This window comes from Bufo gargarizans, chromosome 3 (assembly GCF_014858855.1).
Source record: "Bufo gargarizans isolate SCDJY-AF-19 chromosome 3, ASM1485885v1, whole genome shotgun sequence".
Classification (NCBI taxonomy): domain Eukaryota; kingdom Metazoa; phylum Chordata; class Amphibia; order Anura; family Bufonidae; genus Bufo; species Bufo gargarizans.
Genome location: NC_058082.1, coordinates 200,597,054 through 200,619,098, shown reverse-complemented (window position 1 = coordinate 200,619,098; position 22,045 = coordinate 200,597,054). Strand labels below are relative to the sequence as shown.

The 22,045-nt window shown below is 39.5% G+C and overlaps 1 protein-coding gene across 1 annotated transcript in view; it reads right to left on the bottom strand.

Moving 5' to 3' along the window:
* Positions 1-22,045, bottom strand: part of OCA2 (OCA2 melanosomal transmembrane protein) — a 439,010-nt gene that overhangs the window by 135,558 nt on the left and 281,407 nt on the right. Inside the window, exon 12 of the mRNA XM_044285952.1 lies at positions 7,049-7,105. Within this exon, the coding sequence (XP_044141887.1) occupies positions 7,049-7,105 (57 nt within the window). The remainder of the gene's footprint in view (positions 1-7,048; positions 7,106-22,045) is intronic.

Sequence of the window (22,045 nt, the reverse complement as noted above, 5' to 3'; positions counted from 1 at the left end):
TGTTACTAGGTGATTTTAGCATGGTAGATTTATTACCTGTTCCACAACTATCGCTCTGAACTTTGTGGATTGTGAAACAACATTTTGAAGCCTGTTGCTTAGGTGCTAAGAATATTTGTAACACCACTGGCTAAATGCCATGCAATGTTCTGAAGTAGGTCTCTGGCACCTGTGTTGTACCCCAGAGAGCAGTCACTCTCTATGTAGGGGGTACAGAAGAGGGCATTAATACTCTGCGAGAAGTGTAAGCAGGGCAGTGTTACTGTGTGGGGCCAAACAAAGAGCACTATTAGTGTGTATTTTGCCTAAAGGGGCCAATGTTAATGTATGGTGCACAAACATGGGTACTCTTATACTGTGTTGGCCACTTCCTATCTGGCATGATTGATTTCAGGGGCACTATCAAGTTGTGGCTGGAAGAACTCATCATGGCGACCTGAGCCAGACCGAGAAGAAAAAGAAAAATTAAAGAGTACCTTTTGTCAAAAAATACAATGCAATCTGAAAGTACCATGTTATAGAGCAGGAGAAGCTGAGCGGACTGATTTATATTTATGGGAAAAGATTCAGTAAACTTGTATTTTTTACATTTACATCTGCAGCCCTGTAAATACCCATCGGTACAGGAGGGAGGTTTATCAGTGACTGAAACCCATCTCTTATACACACAATATCAATTACTGGTAACACCTCCCTCCTGCACAGATAGGTATTAACACAAGGTAGGAAATGCAAAGATAAAAATGTATAAATTACAGGTTTTACTGAATCTTTTTCCACACATATATACATGAATCTGCTCAGCTTTCCCTCTAACATGTTGCTTTCAGATTTTATTGTATTTTTTGACAACCGGTCCTCTTTAACGCTCTTTTCTTCGCAGTCTGGCTCAGGTTGCCATGATGAGTCCTTCAAATTTTTTGGTGACAGGTCCTCTTTAAATTGACTCCAGTCAGAGCGGATGTCGCCTGTGAATCCAAAAGTTTTCCATTTATGGGTGTAACAAATTGTCTCTCAATAGGTAGAATTATTCTTATGATATTTACACATTCAGTTAAAACATAGCAATGTTTAGGAGGGGGCCCATTGATGAAACCTTTGCACTGAGCCCACCAATCTTTTACAATAGCACTGAACTGATTGATCAGTAGTGTTTTCTAATCTACTTTCATTCCAGATTTTTCAGAGGTTCTGAACAAGCAATTCAAGGAGTTTTCTGAGATTTTAATGACATAGTGCATCTATAATTTTTAGGTATATTCCTGCTTTCTTTCATTTTACTACAATACAATGCAGAAATTAAATGCAGTTAAATGTTTTTTTTAATCTCAAGTACTTTTCAAAATCAACAGGTAGAATTCAATGGGGCAAGTTAATAAAATGGATAAGGCTAACTATTATTGATTTCAGAAAACCAATCTTACCATGCTGAGAAGACATACTGTAAATGTAACTTTAGAAGCCAAATGAGGAGGAAAATGTGAACCATGGTTTATTTTATGGTACGGTAAGTTAGCTAATTGCATATTATTTAAAAAAGAAAGCTATTTTAACATGATAGAAAAAAAGTGCTTAGGCATTTAAATAAATCCTCACTAAAAACATATATAAATTTAAAAAGGACAACTTTTTTTTAACAACCTATGTGACTATTCTATGTGGGGCTCTTTTTACATACTGTAGAAAAAATTCATAAATGAGTACATGGTGGGGTTGAGCGAACCCGAACTGTAAAGTTCGGGTTCGTATCGAACCTTAGGATTTTGGACCCCGGACCCGAACATTTAAGTAAAAGTTTGGGTTCGAGTTCGGTGTTTGGCGATTTAATGGTGCTTTTTGGAAGGCTGCAGGACAGCCAATCAACAAGCATTTAACTCGTGTGCCCTTAGAAGCAATCACAGCCATGCCTACTAATGGCATGGCTGTGATTGGCCAGTGCAACATGTGACCCAGCCTCTATATAAGCCGGAGTCATGTAGCGCCGCATGTCAGTCTGCTCTTACTAGTGTAGGGAGAGGATGCTGCTGTAAGGGATAGAATAGGAAATAATCTTATCAGAACTTGTTAACTCTGCGATCTACAGCGATTTTTTGTGTGGGTGCAAGGCAACATTTTTTTACCCTGCCCTGAGCCCAGTGACACAGAAAAATAAGTTTTATCTGTCTGTTAGGTGGGTGGCAGCGGCCATTTTGTGCAAGTTCAGTGCACCAGAACTGAATAGGTCCCAGGGACAATAATTTAACCCTGTTCTTTTAGTTCAGTGGGCAACATATACCCATTTTTTAAGTGCACCTGCACTGCATATGTGCCAGGGGAAGGGAAAATAATATAGGGAATCCATCTCAGTTCAGAGGCCCAGGGGGTGACATTCACATTTTTTCCTATAAGTACAATCCAAGTAAATCCATCTGTTAGATTCTGTGGGGACAAATAAAAATTATTTTGCTAAAAAAGTACATTTGCGCCCTGCACTGCATTTGTGATAGTGAAAGAAAATTTGTTAAATCCATCTGTTTAATTGTGGGTGAAAAAATTATTGTTTTTTCATAAAGCACCTTTGTGGCCTTTGCTGCATTTGTGACAGTCCAATACAAGTGTTAAATACTACTGTTATATTCTGGTTTTACAAAAAAACCCATTTTGTGCAAGATACATTTGCGGCATTTGCTGCATTTGTGACAGTCCAATACAAGCGTTAAATACTGCTGTTATATTAGTTTTTTTTTTAAAAAACACCCATTTTGTGCAAGATACTACATTGCGATCTTTGCTGCATTTGTGATAGTCTAATACAAGCGTAAAATACCGCTTTTATATTCTGTTTTTTAAAAAAACACCCATTTTGTCCTACATTTGGGGCATTTGCTGCATTTGTGACAGTCCAATACAACAAGTCAATACTGCCGTTACATTGTCGGTTGACAAATTAAAAAAATTGTGACCGTGAAGTAATTGTATAAAATTCGCCTGTCTCACTGTTGTGTGACCTCAATAAATTTTTCCTCTTTATGACACCGGCACTGCCATAGTGTCAGCGAACTTAATTGTTGACTATTGGCGGTTACATTGTCGCTTGACATAAACCATCTGTTGGTTTGGTGGGTGAACACAAAGAATGAGGAAAACGTCAAATAAGGGACGTGGCCCCGGTCGTGGTGCTGCTGGTGTTGGTGGAGCTCCTGTTGCAGGTAGAGGACGTGGTCGATCTGTGCCAGCTACACGCACAAGTGAAACACCTTCCTCATGTGAAAGTAGGTGACAGAACCTTCAGCGGTTTTTGGTAGGGCCTAATGCGGCTCTACGAACAGTGAGGCCAGAACAAGTACAGGCGATAGTAGATTGGGCGGCTGACACTGTCTCCAGTTCCTTCACATTTTCTCCCACCCAGTCCCCTGCTGAAATATCAGAGTTGACACCTACAGCCCATGGCCATCTGTCTTTCAACTCACCCCCTTGCAAATCAGGCAAGTGGTCTGAGCCCCAAGTCATGCAGCAGTCCCTTATGCTTTTTGATGACTCTGCTGGCAGGGTTTCCGTGGGTCATCCACATAGTCCTTCCCCAGAAGTGGAAGAGATTTAGTGCACTGATGCCCAACCACTTATGTTTCAGGATGAGGACATGGGAAGACCACCGCAGCACGTCTCTGATGATGACGAAACACAGGTGCCAACTGCTGCAGCTTTCTGCAGTCTGCAGACCGACAAGGAGGGCAGGGGTAAAGACTGGGTGGAAGATGATGTGGAGGATGATTAGGTACTAGACCCCACATGGAATCAAGGTCATGCGAGTGACGTGTGCAGTTTGGAGGAAGAGGTGGTGGTCGCACAGAGGCACCAGCACCGCAAAAGAGCAGGGTGTAAAAGAGTCTGTTACATTCTTGGGTGACATTTTTATTTTTGCCGTATACATACCCTTGCTCTGCATAGGTGACTGGGAACAAATTTTTGTAAAATAGTCTGTTCAATTGGTGTGTAACATTAACCCATTTTTGCCGATGAAAAACCCCTGCTTTGCATAGGTGACAGGGACTTAAATTTCAAAAATTCGTCTTTAATTAATGCGCACCCCCTCCTTTCATTCGATCCTTCCGCTTTAACAACTTTTCCCACATTTCCGCTCAATCACATTTAAGCCATTGACCACCCTTGGATGTGGTATCCTTTTCTCAGGCTCCCTCTCAGGCATGGAACCCCGATTCCCCCGTTTCCGTGATCACCATGGTAGGCGCATAAAAGAACATCAAAAGTTGATAAAGATGATATCCAATTGGATCGTGGATGTCACAGGGACGTGCGATCAGGCAGAAGTTATCTAGAATCAACAAAGAGGCAGCAAATCCAAAATACCCCAGTGACATTTCCTGTAATTTTTTTTATTAATCATTAAAATAACAGGGCATCTTAAGAGTCCTGAATTGTTTTTATTGTCACTACCTCCCCAAGTCGGGAGTGGGTAATTGCCCCCTCCTTTACTTTGATGCTTCTGCTTTAATAATTTGTCACATATTATTCCATCCATTTACCTCCCTTGGATGTGGTATGCCTTTCTCAGGCTCCCTCTCTGGCATGGAACCCCGATTCCCCGTTACCCGTGATCACCATGGTAGGCGCATAAAACATTGAAAGTTGATAGAGAAGATATCCAATTGGATCAAGATGATCACGGGGACGTGCGACATGGATAAGCAGTATGTGTGCACATGCCTACACGTACTGCCTGATGGGTCTGCCTCATTCAACTTCTGGGTCTCCAGATTGGGCACATGGCCTGAGCTTGCCCTTTACGCCTTGGAGGTGCTGGCCTGCCCTGCAGACAGTGTATTGTCTGAACGTTTGTTTAGCACGGCAGGAGGGGGTTATCAAGAGAAGCGCAGCCGCCTGTCCACAGCCAATGTGGACAAGCTCACGTTCATTAAAATAAACCAGGCAGGGATCCCACAGGACTTGTCCGTACCTTGTGCAGAACAGACATGTATACCGGCCTCACCCAGCCTTTGTTGTACTCCAGCGCACTCTCTCAGTTTTATTTTTTTATATTTCCCAATGTTTTGGGGTCTACCCAAATTTGAACAAAAATAAAAAAAATAAAGTAATAAAATAAAAAACTAAAACCAGTGTTGGCTACCTCCTCCTCCACCGCAGCTTCCACCTAAACCACCAGATCCTCCGCCTCCTCAACCTCCAACTCTATATGGACCTCCTCCTCCTAGATCAAGATTATTATTTTTTATTTTTATATATTTCAGGTTATTTGAAGTTATCTCCCTATCCACATTTGCTTGCAGAGCACTTGCCATGCTCTTAACCACATGTTCCTGCCTTTTGCAGCCCTCTAGCCCTTTCCATGACTTTTTTTAGAGCCATTTTAGTGCTCCAAAGTTCAGGTCCCCATTGACTTCAATGGAATTCGGGTTCAGGGTCAAGTTCGGGTCAAACTCAAACTTTTTTGTGAATTTCGGCCGAACCCGTCGAACCCGAACATCCAGGTGTCCGTTCAACTCTAGTACATGGCTTTCTAGATATAATTTTTTTAAGTCACTATGATGTATAGTAGTTTATGTTGAGAGTCTTTAACTTACACTCTGTCTGAACTACTAGCATAGCAGAGAGGTTCACATATCACGCTTTGTCTGACCAACTATCCAACAAGGAACGAGAGAGAGCTTTTGACTCAATTATAGTATATTCACACTGTGAAATGTTCCACAGGAAAAATCCACCACAGAAATCCAAGCATGTCCTTTGGATTTCTGCCGAGGTTTTGGGTACAGAATAAACACATAGCTTGAGCCCCTTCATTGGTGTTAATCTGCATGTGGAAACAGGAAGGGACATGTCCCTTCTTGATGTAATGCAGAAATGTACACAGAAATCATCGTCTGCATATGGACAGTGGCATGGATTCCCATTGAAAACTATGGGATACGGTTTCTGTATGGATTCCATGCATAAATCAGATCCCTTCAGGCACTACACCTTCACTATTGCTTCCCAATAGAAGTAGGCTGGTCAGGGCTTTTCATGCTACACTAATTACTAAATGTAGATTGTTATACAATGCTGTGCTCCTTTGTGGGCATGTTCATCCAGACCTAGCATCAGATCTATAACATCTGAGATTGATTTGCTATCCCATTTAAAACTTTTGTCTGTGATTACTGCTACAGAATATCAATATAACAAACATGAAGTTGTATTTTGCAAGTGCACTGGAGGCGATTCTTTATTGTGAAGTGGTGTCTGCATTGACCTGCTTCACTGTAACAGCTGTAGTGGTCTACAAGTTGGATGCTACATCAGTCAGTAAAAGGGAAAGCAATGTAAGGTCAATATAGACAGCACTTCATAATGAAGCACCACCTCCAGAGCACTTGGCAGCATAAATATCTGTATTCACACAATTCAAGATAATAAAAGTCCAGGACGTTCTGTACTCCCTGGCCTTTAATGGGGTAGTGCAGCCAGTACATATTGTGACCTATCCATAGGATAAATCATCAATATCTGATCGGTGGGCTCCATCTCCCAGCACCCTGCCAGTAAGCTGTCTGAAGAGGAGTCTGCTCTAGTACAATTCCTACTTCCTCTCCAAGAGTAAACTCTGCATCATCTTGCTTGCAGTGGTGGCACAATGCAATTAGAAGTTCTTGTTCCATTCACGGGAATGGAACGAGCAATTGCAATTACACTGCGCTGCCGAGATTTCTGAGACTATTCCAAATGTAATCTTGAAGTAATGCTTGCACAAGCGCTGCCTCCTCTTCAAATAGCTGATTGATGGGGTGCCACGAGTCGAAACCCTCACCAATCACAAATTGATAACCTATCCAGAGTAGGAGACAACCATACCTGCTCAAATTCTAAGACAGCTTGCTTGCTGCCATTTTAAATAATTCCCAGAGAACCCAGTTTAACAATTTAAAGTGTAGACATGTAATATATAAATTTACATAGTTATGAGATGACCAATCCTCAGCAACCATTAAATGGATACTATAAATAAAAGATGGTGGGCTATTCCACACCAACAGCTTAACTTTGCACTTACCTTTACAGCACAATAGTCAAAGAATCCAGTTTCTGAGAATATTGCCACCAATATCATCTGAAGAAAAAAGAAAAAATGTTTCATGCTCGGTGACATGGTATACATCATAATGCACTGTTTTCACATGTGTAGAGATGAGCAGTGTTAAAATTCAATCACTCAAGCAACAAATACCCTTCACCTGCCTTGATTGTCAATATAGTGTCTATAATCCTGCTCAGAACTTCCTCTCTGAGGAAGAGCATAGTCACAAAGTGAAAACTCTTTTTGAGCAGATCTGGAGGACATATATTACATGGGCTTCACTGAACAGTTGGAGATAGTTTACGTCCCAAAGCGAATTTCAATGCATCACTGACTGGAGGAACGTTGTAGATCAGATAAAACTAATCTTTATTAAGAATTCTAAAATAAATGGGAGTGAGTGCGTTTCACACATGCATTGATTCGCCACCACACAGGTTTACTCCCTGGTCACAATATAGTTTATTTGTGCCCATAAAAGGTGAGCGACTTTGCACATTGACCTTCAACGCTCTACAGCTGGTCAACAATTTTTGGATAGTCGGTCTCACACTATATGGGCAGATGTTTATCAACTATTAGGTTGAGTGTTTGTCCTCCCATTTATTTTAGAATTATTAATAAAGATTAGCTTTATCCCATCTCCAACGTTCCTCCAGTCAGTGATACACAGATCTATTGCATGGTCAAAAATCCCATTAAATGGCCGGCATGTGATGTTTGTATGATTGAAGGGAAAAGGTTTGGCCAGATTACTAGCTGTGATCAGGGGGTTTCAACCAAGCGGGTCTGTATTATACTTAATTGTGTTTGAAGCATGATGTACATCAGTGAGTATAATAAAGATATGAGTTACATACTTGACATTTACCTAACCATATATTTTATTTTATTTTTTTAAGGAACATCAGTGATGAAAAGGTCTATTATGTACAGCTATTATACACACTGCCCATTTTATCCTTTACATTCTTTAAAAAATCACCAAATATAGCAACCCAGAGGGACTGCAATATGTGCGGAAATGTATAACACCAATTCAAAAGCACGCATGATATTACAGAAAAATGTAGTAGTAGAACAAAGCATACAACAAACATATCACAAAATAAAATAAATAGCAGCAATACATGAAAGTACTATGACAGTATTCGTTCACCCTGGTCATTCAAAGCCGCATTGTCACATCTACAAACCGGATTCCAAAAAAGTTGGGACACTATACAAATCATGAATAAAAACTGAATGCAATGATGTGGAGGTGCCAACTTCTAATATTTTATTCAGAATAGAACATAAATCACGGAACAAAAGTTTAAACTGAGAAAATGTACCATTTTAAGGGAAAAATATGCTGAATCAGATTTTCATGGTGTCAACAAATCCCCAAAAAGTTGAGACAAGGCCATTTTCACCACTGTGTGGCATCTCCCCTCCTTCTTACAAGACTCAACAGACGTCTGGGGACCGAGGAGACCAGTTTCTCAAGTTTAGAAATAGGAATGCTCTCCCATTCTTGTCTAATACAGGCCTCTAACTGCTCAATCGTCTTGGGCCTTCTTTGTTGCACCTTCCTCTTTATGATGCGCCAAATGTTCTCTATAGGTGAAAGATCTGGACTGCAGACTGGCCATTTCAGTACCCGGATCCTTCTCCTACGCAGCCATGATGTTGTGATTGATGCAGAATGTGGTCTGGCATTATCTTGTTGAAAAATGCAGGGTCTTCCCTGAAAGATGACGTCTGGATGGGAGCATATGTTGTTCTAGAACCTGAATATATTTTTCTGCATTGATGGTGCCTTTCCAGACATGCAAGCTGCCCATGCCACACGCACTCATGCAACCCCATACCATCAGAGATGCAGGCTTCTGAACTGAGCGTTGATAACTTTTTGGGGATTTGTTGACACTGAAAATTTGAATCAACATATTTTTCCTTTAAAATGATACATTTACTCGGATTAAACGTTTGATCTGTCATCTACGTTCTATTACAAATAAAATATTGACATTTGCCATCTCCACATCATTGCATTCAGTTTTTATTCACAATTTGTTTAGTGTCCCAACTTTTTTGGAATCCGGTTTGTACATGGGGTATGCTGTGCCAGTAATTATTATACACATATCACTTAACATCTGTTAAAGTGCACCTATGTACCCATCTAGCTACAAATAATATTGCACAAGTCCCATAAGTAGCCATACCAGTAGCTACTGTAACCTTACAGAGAAGAGGAAGCAAGGTGAAACGCGAGTCGGGGTTGGTGTTCACTCCTGGCCTCTGGTCTGTATTGTTCTCTTATGCTACTTTTTGCACTTATAATTCATTGATGTTTGTTTTGACCTTACCAAGGTATACGGGATAGTATGCCATCTTATCAGGTTAATCCTGTTGGGATTTTTCTCTGTAAGGTTACAGTAGCTACTGGTATGGCTACTTATGGGACTTGTGCAATATTATTTGTAGCTAGATGGGTACATAGGTGCACTTTTAAAGATTTTAATTGATACGGGTATAATAATTACTGGCACAGCATACCCTATGTAGATGTGACAATGCGGCCTTGAATGACCAGGTTGAACTAATACTGTCATAGTAACTTCATGTATTGCTGCTATTTATTTTATTTTGCAATATGTTTGTTGTATGATTTGTTCTACTAATAAATTTTTGTGTAATATATGTGCGCCTTTGAATTGGTGTTTTTTTTTTTTTTATGCTTTAAAATGTAGTGACTGTGTCAAACATGGCATTCAAAAAAATGCAACAAATCCTATACCATTTCCAATTTTCCAATAGTTTTAAAGGGGTTATGCCACCCATAACAGAAAAGGAGATGCGTTAGATTGCTGGAGGTCTAACTGCTGGGACCCCAAGCAATCATGAGAACCCGGGGTCCACAAGTACTGCCAGACTACCATTGGAGAATGCCAGAGTAGTGCGTGAGTGCTTGGCAATGCTACAGATGCAAACTGACAGTGACATTGTACACTAGTGTTGAGAGCAGCAAAGTATCCGAAGTGAACTTCATTCTGAATTTCAGGAATAATTTTATTAGCCATGAAGCCGAATTTCCTCGTGCTTCGTGGCAGCGAATCTATTTTATATGAAATGACAAAAAATAATACACACTCCTCATCCATTTGTGCATGAAGAGGCCGTCGTGGCAATCTTGATTGCAGAAACTGTGCGAAATCTCACGCGGGGTGACGCATGAGTCACCTGTGCTGGTTGGACACAGTCAGTGATGACATAACCACGCCCAACTAGCGTGATTATTTAATTGCATCACTGCGTGATATTTTGCATGGTGTCTTCAATCAAGATGGCTGCAATGACCTCTCAGTGATCAAATGTATAAAGCAAGTATGTTTTTTTTACCAAGATTATCCCCTGAAAGGCCTTAAATTTTAAATCTCATTCTGCAATCGGCGCTGAACATCTGAGGAGTTCAATGACTGTGGGCGGCACAATCATCGTCCCCCGTCATTTTGTCCGCTACATACAAAGGAATGCGCTTCATTACGAGTCACATTTTTCATAACTTCTCTCATCTCTAGTGTACACGCACTATCAATGCATGCTTATGGGGCAGTTCAGCAGCACTTGAGGACCCCCTTTCTTGTGATCGCTGGGGGTCCCACTAGTCAGACCTCCAGCAAGCAAATTATTTCCTATCCTGTGGATAGGGAATAATTGTTATTAATGGTACAAGCCATTTAAATTTTTTTATTTTTATGCAACAATTCATTACCCCTATCATTTCAAAATGACTGCTTTCAGATTAAAATGTTAACAGCACTTCACATAGTACAAGAATAAAGAAGGAAAATAAAGACAATTACTGCACACCTAACTTTGAAATGACCATGACACTAACATCTGGCACATAGTTACTAAGTTATTAGACTATTAATCATGTAGAACGTGATTTATAAAATAGGCTTCTCAAATTGGGAAAGCAAAATTGTATTTTACACCCTATTCAGACAGCGAAGGCTTCACATTTTACATATATAGTTATTGGAAAAGGGCAAGTGGAGAGATTGCAAGTAGGGTTGAGCGAACCTTAACTACAAAGCGCGGGTTCGTAACAAACTTTGCGAGATCAGGTACCCGGACCCGAACCCGAACCCAGACTTTTTCACTGAAGTTCGGGTTTGGTGTTAGGGTGATATTATTTTCCATTATAACATGGAATGCTAAAAAAAAAAAAAAAAAAAAAAAAAAAAGTCCATTGAGGGGTTGAAAATAATAAATACTCACCTTATCCACTTGATCACGCAGCCGGTATCCTCTTTCTGCAGGACCTGCTGAATAAAGATAGAAGGACCTGCGGTGACGTCACCGCGCTCAACACATGCAAGTCTTGCAGAAAGAAGAGGATACCGGCTGAGAGATCAAGTGGATGAGTTTTTTTTTTTAATTATTATTTTTAACCCCTCAATAGACATTTTATTAAGCATTCTGTCTTAAGAATGCTAATTTCGGTTATAACGAAAAATAATAAAGTGAAGTTCAGGTCCCCATTGACTGTAATAGGGTCCGGGGTCAAACATGGCAAACCTGGGTTTGCTCATCCCTAATTGAAAGATATGCATTTACCAATGGAACATTTAGTACATTAAAAATAAATCCAGTAAAGACACTGCCAAGAGAAAACCTTCTGGGCTTTCATTCATAGAAATAAAAGATATGTGCTTAGAGATGCAACTGCGCCACAATTTATTGATTCACGTCAACATACAAATGGGAGTTATCAGCAACATATGATACAAGGTCATATTTACGGAATCATTATCTATCCTCCATTCTTTATATTGGACATCTCTAGAGCAACAGTTCAGTGGCTAACTGAAGACTAACATACGGGCTAAGTATTAATACTTTCCATATGATATTTAATATCATTAATAAAAAGCTCTGCATTACAGCTATATCTATATTGGCAAGGGCTCTGTGGGGTTAAAGTGTACATTTCAGCTATCCATCTGGAATACAAATCAGCTATTGAGACTATCACTTATTGATGCCTAATAGCATTGTGACTTTTTTTGCCATTTTGTAATATATTAATAATTTTGTATACTTTTTTATACAGTTGATAAATATATATATCAAGTTTGAATCTCACCAGAAATGGATATAATAGCTTTGGAATGCTTTTACTTTTTGTATAGATTCTTAGATTGTTTGTGACATTGTACCTTAAGTCGAGAATTTGTCAATATACTATATTTAGAAAAAATCCAAAATGCACATAAAAATGTCATCCTTTTATTTTTATAATGTTAAAAGGTTAAGGCTGAGACAAGTTAACATCTGGTCTCAGGGACTCCGCTCAGAGCCTCTGTCGCAAGTTCCCTTTAAAATAGTGGAGAGAAAAATTCCTGTATGCAGGACTCATCCTCTTAAATTTCATAACCACAAACAGAACCAAACCCATTATGGTCATTGGGTACCGTCGCCCCTTTCCCTAAAAATTACACCCCTCAAAGTACTTAAAACAGCATTTATGAATATTTCTAGCCCTTGAGTTGTTTGAAATGAATAAAATCAAAGTGGAGGCAAAATTTAAATAGTTTTTTTCATTTTTTTTAGAAGATTTTAAAATGTAATCCATTTTTACCTGCAACATAGCAGGTGTTAACAGAGAAACAAAACAATGCTCTACACTTATTCTGCATATTTTTTTTTATAAATATCGTATATGCCCCCCTGTTCAAATTGGCTCAAACACAGGTCTCAGAAATGAAGGTGCACCATATGCATTTTGGGTCCTTTTCAGGCTACTTTCACACTTGCGTTCAGAGCGGATCCGTCTGGGGTCTGCACAGACGGATCCGCTCATATAATGCAGACGATGGGATCCGTTCAGAACGGATCCGTCTGCATTATATCTTAGAAAAAATTCTAAGTGTGAAAGTAGCTCAGATGGATCCGTCCAGACTTTACATTGAAAGTCAATGGGGGACGGATCAGTTTGAAAATTGAGCCATATTGTGTCAACTTCAAACGGACCCGTCCCCATTCACTTACATTGTAAGTCTGGACGGATCCGTTTGCCTCCGCACGGCCAGGTGGACACCCGAATGCTGCAAGCAGCGTTCAGCTGTCCGCCTGCTGAGCGGAGAGGAGGGAAAACGCTGCCAGACTGATGCATTCTGAGCGGATCCGCATCTACTCAGAATGCATTAGGGCAGTACGGATGCGTTTGGGGCCACTTGTGAGTAGTGTTGATCACGAATATTCGAATTTTTATCGTGAATATAGATACTTTGAAAATTCGCGAATATTTCGAATATTGTCATATATTCGTAGTTTCGAATATTCGATTTTTTGCTGATTTTTTTTATTTTTTTTTTTAATCAGTACACATTAACCCTTCCTGCTTCTAGCTTGTGGGCCAATAAGAAGGCTGCAATATACTTGACTTTAGGAGTAGTAGTGTTTGCGAATTTTGCTCTATATTCGTTTTTTCGAATATTCGCTATATTGCTATATATTCTTGGTTTAGAATATTACGAATATTCGAAAAAACTAAGTTATAGCAATATAGCGAATATTCGAAAAAAATGAATATAGAGCAAATTAGCTAATATAGTGCTATAATTTTTTTTTTATAGTTGTAATTTTTTTCCAATCTGAACTTCAGATGAGAAAAAAATTACAACTATTAGACAAAGAAGATTATAGCACTATATTAGCAAAATTACTCTATTCGTTTTTTTTCGAATATTCGCTATATTGCTATAACTTAGTTTTTTTTTGAATATTCGTAATATTCTAAAACAAGAATATATAGCAATATAGTGAATATTCGAAAAAAAACGAATATAGAGCAATTTAGCTAATATAGTGCTATAATCTTCTTTCTCTAATAGCTGTCATTTTTTTCTCATCTGAAGTTCAGATTGGAAAAAAATTACAACTATAAAAAAAGATTATAGCCCTATATTAGCTAAATTGCTCTATATTCTTTTTTTCGAATATTCGCTATATTGTTATATATTCTTGGTTTAGAATATTACGAATAGTCTAAAAAACTAAGTTATAGCAATACAGCGAATATTCGAAAAAAAATCGAATATAGAGCAATTTAGCTAATAGTGCTATAATCTTCTTTGTCTAATAGTTGTGTTGAAAAATTTGCAATAAAAATTTGAATCCAAAAGTTCAAATTGCGAAAATTCGCATATTGCGCAATTACCTTGCTGATTTTTGCAAGAAAAAAAAAGTGAATTTTCGAATATTCGACGAATATTCTAAAAAATATTCGCAAAATATCGCGAATTCAAATATGACCCCTGCAACTCATCACTACTTGTGAGAGCCTACAAACCGAACTCACAAGCGGAGCCCCGAACGCTGATGTGAAAGTAGCCTTAATTAGGATGTTTAAACACTCAAAAAGAAAAATCATATAATCCAAGGATGGTGAGACAATTCTTACAGCATTAATTAAAATTGAACCCCAAAAAAAAATTTTTTTTTTTTATATGTACAGTCGTGGCAAAAAGTTTTGAGAATGACACAAATATTAGTTTTCACAAAGTTTGCTGCTAAACTGCTTTTGGATCTTTGTTTCAATTTCTGTGATGTAGTGAAATATAATTACACGCACTTCATACGTTTCAAAGGCTTTTATCGACAATTACATGACATTTATGCAAAGAGTCAGTATTTGCAGTGTTGGCCCTTCTTTTTCAGGACCTCTGCAATTCGACTGGGCATGCTCTCAATCAACTTCTGGGCCAATTCCTGACTGATAGCAACCCATTCTTTCATAATCACTTCTTGGAGTTTGTCAGAATTAGTGGGTTTTTGTTTGTCCACCCGCATCTTGAGGATTGACCAAAAGTTCTCAATGGGATTAAGATCTGGGGAGTTTCCAGGCCAGGGACCCAAAATGTCAACTTTTTGGTCCCCGAGCCACTTAGTTATCACTTTTGCCTTATGGCACGGTGCTCCATCGTGCTGGAAAATGCATTGTTCTTCACCAAACTGTTGTTGGATTGTTGGAAGAAGTTGCTGTTGGAGGGTGTTTTGGTACCATTCTTTATTCATGGCTGTGTTTCTGGGCAAAATTGTGATGAGAAGCAACCCCACACATGAATGGTCTCAGGATGCTTTACTGTTGGCATGACACAGGACTGATGGTAGCGCTCACCTTTTCTTCTCTGGACAAGCCTTTTTCCTGATGCCCCAAACAATCGGAAAGAGGCTTCATCGGAGAATATGACTTTGCCCCAGTCCTCAGCAGTCCATTCACCATATTTTTTGCAGAAGATCAATCTGTCCCTGATGTTTTTTTGGAGAGAAGTGGCTTCTTTGCTGCCCTTCTTGACACCAGGCCATCTTCCAAAAGTCTTCGCCTCACTATGCATGCAGATGTACTCACCTGCCTGCTGCCATTCCTGAGCAAGCTTTGCACTGGTGGCACTCCGATCCCGCAGCTGAATCCTCTTTAGGAGACGATCCTGGCGCTTGCTGGACTTTCTTGGATGCTCTGAAACCTTCTTAACAAGAATTGAACCTCTTTCCTTGAAGTTCTTGATGATCCTATAAATTGTTGATTGAGGTGCAATCTTAGTAGCCTCAATATCCTTGCCTGTGAAGCCATTTTTATGCAACGCAATGATGGCTGCACGTGTTTCTTTGCAGGTCACCATGGTTAACAATGGAAGAACAATGATTTCAAGCATCACCCTCTTTTTAACAGGTTAAGTCTGCCATTTTAACCCAATCAGCCTGACATAATGATCTCCAGCCTTGTGCTCGTCAACATTCTCACCTGAGTTAACAAGATTATTACTGAAATGATCTCAGCAGGTCCTTTAATGACAGCAATGAAATGCAGTGGAAAGTTTTTTGGGGATTAAGTTAATTTTCATGGCAAAGAATGACTATGCAATTCATCTGATCACTCTTCATAACATTCTGGAGTATATGCAAATTACTATTAGAAAAACTTAAAGGGAACCTGTCACCAGGATTTTGTGTATAGAGCTGAGGACATGGGTTGCTAGATGGCCGCTAGCACATCCCCAATACCCAGTCCCCATAGCTCTGTGTGCTTTTATTGTGTAAAAAAAACGATTTGATACATATGCAAATTAACATAAAAGAGTCATATCTTACTTGTGTGACCAGAAAAGAGTCATATTTTCAAGCTCTGACTCATCTCAGGTTAATTTGCATATGTATCAAATCGGTTTTTATACACAATAAAAGCACACAGAGCTATGGGGACTGGGTATTGCGGATGTGCTAGCGGCCATCTAGCAACCCATGTCCTCAGCTCTATACCCAAAATCCAGGTGACAGGTTCCCTTTAAGCAGCAACTTTTCCAATTTCTAATATTTATGTAATTCTCCAAACTTTTGGCCACGACTGTAGTTTTAGCTGAAAAGGTTTCACTTTCAAAGTGTTAAAACAGGAGAAAAGTACCCCACAAATTGTTACACAATCTATCTCAAGTATGGCAATTCCTCATATGTTTTCATAAAGAGCTGTTTGGGCACATGGTAGGGCTCCAAAAGGTAGGAGCTCCACTCGGACTGTAGTTGATGGATTTTACTGGAATAATTTTTTAAGAGTCATACATTTCAGTTAACAAAGTGTTTTTGTTTTTTGTGCAATGAGTTATAGCTTTTATTGGTACCATTACTGCTCCATTAAAGAGAACCTGTCACCTCTCCTGACATGACTTTTAGTAACTATGTGCATTCCCCATGTAATAATTGTGGAGCACCTATTCTTACCACTCTATGATGTGCCATTCCTTTATTATTCCTTCTAGAAGTGTATGAATGAAATTCTAGCAGTCTACAATAAGGCTAAAGATGGGTGTTACCAGTTGGGGTTGGGTCCCTGGCCAGTCTGACACTGGCAGCACTAATTTCATAGTGTGTGACTATGAAGGGACATACCCCCAACTAGTAACACCCATCTGTATCCTTACTGCAGACTGCAAGAAATTCATTTATAAACTGCTAGTAGAAATAATAAAGAAATGGCACAACATAGAGCTATAAGAATATATGCTACAGAATTATTACATGCAAAATGCAAGTAGTTGTGTAAACAGGCATTTCAGAAGAGGTGACAAGTCCTCTTTATGCTACAGATATATGAAGGTTTCTTCCCAAAGTTTTAAACTTCTCATTTACAGTAGTGGTATTTGGTTATTTTGAGTCCTAGTTCGATTACTATGTTTTATGCACTTAGGAGTGACAATGGGAAGTAAATACAATGCATTTCCAAAGTCTCCACACCCTTTCATTTTTTTCACATTTTATGTTACAGCCTTGCGCTAAATTATTTTAAAGTTCAACAGCTTGTAAGTGAATGGAAGAGAGCGGTGAATCAAATAAAAAAAAAAATGGAAAGGTCTATCAAGGATAATAGGGGAAAAAGAAGATGGTTGTAGAGAAATATGGAATAATTGGTTTATTAGTGTTTAATTTTTTTTTCTCCTCAGTCTGGGTTGGGCTGGGGGGTTCAGTGATAAAATAATGTTTTTGATTGCTTATTTTTTTTATATTGGTCTGTATTTAAAAAATGTCAAATAAAGTTTAAAAGAAATATCTTTTTATATATATATATATATATATATATATATATATATATATATATATATATCTCTCTCTATCTATATATCTATATATATCTATATATATCTATATATATCTATATATCTATATCTATCTATCTCAAAAAAAGTCCACAGCACTCCTTGAAATATAGAAATTGTGTTCTTTATTCACACATGTCGAAATTTGACAACGTTTCAGTTCTCACAGAACCTTTCTCAAAACCTGACTTGAGAAAGGTTCTGCGAGAGAACCGAAACGTTGTCAAATTTCGACGTGTGTGAATAAAGAACACATTTTCTATATTTCAAGGAGTGCTGCGGACTTTTTGTTGTCTTCCGTCCTGAATCGAGGGACCACCGCGGGCACCTTACAGCTGCATGTGAAGGGAGTGCTGCCAGACTTTTTCTATGGAGATTTTATTTATTTATTTATACATGTACATGTACATGTATATGTATGTATATATATATATATATATATATATATATATATATATATATATATATATAATTTTTTATTTATTTTTTTCCCCCTATCAATCTGCAGTACCTCATAATGAGAAAATAAAAACAGAATTTTAGAAATGTTTGCAGTTATTAAAAAAGGAAAAACTAAAATTGTCCTATGACACTTGAAACTTTGCTCTAGGAGTATCCCATTTCTCTTGATCATCTTTGAGATGTTTCTACATCTTGATTGTGCAGTGGCCGGGTTTGGGGTGGCCCCAACACTACACTGGGTCCATAAGACACTCTTGAGGTGTCTCCGCTAGAGGAGTGAATTTCTCAAAAATTCGTTTCGGACGGTTTGCCAAATTTTTTGAAAAATTTGGTTCAATCCGTAATTATTTGTGGTGAATTGTATTAAAAGTGGCTATTTCCTGGCTGCAGAGAGCGTTTATAGTGGTGTAGAATTACTGCACGCTTCACTTATTTGGGCAGTTACGGGGCCAAAACTGACCAAATAACTAAAGTGTGAACTCAGCCTTACAGGTCAATGTTAAAGTGTGCATCTTCTTGACGCTTTCACTGGCGGCAGCAGATTCCACATAGAGATCTACAGAACCTATTCAATTAAACGCTTATACAAGTAGAGCCCCCCCCGACAGAGTGGAGAGGGTGTCAGCAGTAGGAGCATCCGCCTTCACTCAGTCAGCATTTGGTCAGTAATCCATCAGTACTGCTAAAGCCAAAAAGAACAGGAGTGGATCCAAAACAGAGATGACGTGTGAATGGAATGTTTCCATGTCTTGTGTGTTTTGTACCCACTCCTGCTTTTGGCTACCAAATCATAAGCCAATTCTGATGCAAAATAAGGACCATGTCATGCAGGTCTTACAGCGGTTACAGAGGCAGTATCCGTTGTGAGTCTCATTTTTCCTTCCTTCTGACAGATCAGAAGGTTCAAATAAATTATTTCAATGAGTTCGAAATGCAAAATAGTGGCCCAGTCATGAAGTGGGGAGGGTGGGAACAGCATGAGAAGTCGACCGAGTGTCCCTATGACATAGTGGTGAGGTGGAAGCAGCATGAGGAAACCACAGAGTGGCCCAATAACAGAGTCTGGAGGTGGCAGCAGCATCAGGGAAGAGGCCACAGAGTGGCATAATGAAACTGTGGAGGTGGCAGCATCATCAGGAGACCACAGTGGCAAGGTGACACTGTGGAGGTGGCAGTAGCATCAGGAGACCACAGAGTGACCTGTGACAGCGTGGGGAGGTGGGTTGCAGTACCAGTTGAAGATGGTGGATGAAAGATGGAGCAATTGGCATCAGGCGGGTGGCAGCATCAGAGTAGAAGCTGAGGGAGGTAGCCAGAAGAAACCAGTCTCTTTTGTCAAAGTGTTGGTGTTATACCATGGATGATCTAGTCTGATGCATCAGGCATTGGTGGGTAGAAATCCTGGCTGATCCACACCTTATTCATCTTGTCAAAAGGTCAGTCTCTCCATATTTTGGGTAAACAGGCAAGTTATTCTTGGGGTAACTATGGCCCACAGCCGCACTAAAAAACACACTCTGATGCCACACTACTGGCCGGTCAGGACAGCTTTTCATGGACAAACTGCCAGTTGCGGCCACAAATCCAATTTGGCTGCCCAGTAGTCAAAAAATGCTTTAGAACATATAACTGCACCGCACAAGGGCAAATAAGACTTATAAATAATTCCTTGTAATAAACCCTGTTAATTGCTGTATCAAACCGCACTTACAGCCCAACAACAAGAACGGTTTGCTGGAATTACAGAGCTGTATAATGGCAATTTGGATCCACAGACAGCAGCAAGGTGTAATAGGATTGTTCCTGTTACCCAGACTGTAAATTCCCCTACTGAACTCTGTTCTGCTTCAATACTGTGTAGTAATTCATCCCTATCCTTTCCCTACACTTCTAATGCTCTTTCCTTGACCTTCTATTGAGCAAAATAAAAGATTTTAAATCTTTCCCAGCACTGTCCCTATTGCCTGCTAACGTCTCTCCCTGCACTAAGTACAGTGGAAAATGGCTGAATCCAAGATACCTGAGGCTTTTTAAAGGGCTGTGACATCCCAGGGTTGACTGGCTGCTGATTGGCTGCATGCATGGTATTGTGGGTGATCCCTTGTTCCCAGAGTATCTTGCTCCATATCCTAACACGTGCAGCGGCCATTTTAGGAAAGAAATGAGATTCGTTACCACGAGGTGTGAATTAAAGTTTTCCTAAAATTCAAATTGAATTCCACTTCGTCAACTTCGATTCGCTTATCGCTAGTCTCCACATGTTGCTTTTCTCCAGAGGGTATTGTAAGGGATGGTGCACCTCAATGGGTCCAGAGAGTCTGGGCCTATAGTAAACCAGTGTGTTTCTTTACTGGAGAAACTCAATTACAAAACAACATATGCAAGGCAGTGGGCTGGCTTCTCCAGTCTCCTACCAGGCAGAAGAAGGGTTTATACTGAGGAAAGACCTTTCCCTCTCTCTCAGAAGTCAGGTTCCCTGGCCAAAAGTTAGCTTAGTATTCTGGCATCTTGGTCACAGGGCTGGTGAACTATGGTCTGTGGCTCAGCACCCCCACCTCTATGTCTTCTTCTAGTCACCTTATAGATTGTAAGCTCTTGCAAGCAGGATCCCCATTCCTCTTGTTGTAATTATTGACTTGTCTTTTGCTATGTTATTTATGATTGCTTGTACATGAACCGTTGAACTATAAAGCGCTGTGGAATATGTTGGCGCTATAATAAAGATTATTATTACCCATACAGAATGGCATGAGTTTCTTCCCCTAAGCACTGATCCCTAACTACAGAATACTAGGGGCTATGACTGCTCTCCTTATATACAGTTTCCAGTTGAACTAGAACCTTCTAGAGGGGTGGAGGGGAGAAACTCAGCACAAACAAATACAATATTACAATTCTGATCTCTCAGACTTGTATTAAACAGTCAATACTACTCAATTGCAATGACACAGCAGTTTTTCCAAACAAAAACAAGTCTTCAGACATAATAGAGCTAAAAAGTATATCCAAAAGGTCAGACTGTCTGGTTTTGTTGGTAAACAAGTCTGGCTTACTACCACCAAAGCATATTCTTCAACTCTTAGGCCTCTTTCACACGAGCATTGTAAATCTCAGGGTCTGTTCAGGAAAAAACGGATTGAACTTGCATGCAAGTTCAGTCAGTTTTGTCTGCAATTGTGTTCAGTGTTTTCAGCGTGGGTACAATCAGTTTTTGATGCATTTTTCACACGTGTGAAAAAAACAAAACAAAAACCAAGAACCACATCTCCAAGCAACCATCAGTGAAAAACCCATTCAAGCCAGATTGCATCTGGATGCAATCCATTTTTCACTGAAGCCCCATTTACTTTTATGGAAGCTTCAAATTATCCCTACTTTAGGGCGCAATTGGAGTCCATCTGTGGTAAAAATTAAGTTGATTGGACATTATCTGAAAAGACACACCCTTGGCCCTGTCTATATAAGGTCTTACAGCGAACAATGCATATCAGAACAAAAACCAAGGAATGAGCTCAGAGACAGGATTGTGTGGATGCACATATCTAGTGAAGGGTACAAAAATGTTTTGCTGCACTGAAAGTTCCAAAGAGTGGCTCCATATTTCTTAAATGTAATACATTTGATCAATTTTAAACAAATCAGGAATTCCCCCCCCCCCCCAAAAAAAAAAAAAAAAGGAATCTGGGGAGAAGGGCCTTATTCAATGGACAATCCAGCAGAGCTCCAAAAGATCCTATGTTCAGATGGAAGAAACTCAGAAGGTCAATCATCACTGCAACACCCTGCCAATCTGGGCTTTATGGCAGAGTGGCCAGAAAGAACCCTTTCCTCAGTATAAGACAAATGAAAGGTCACCTGGAGTTTACAA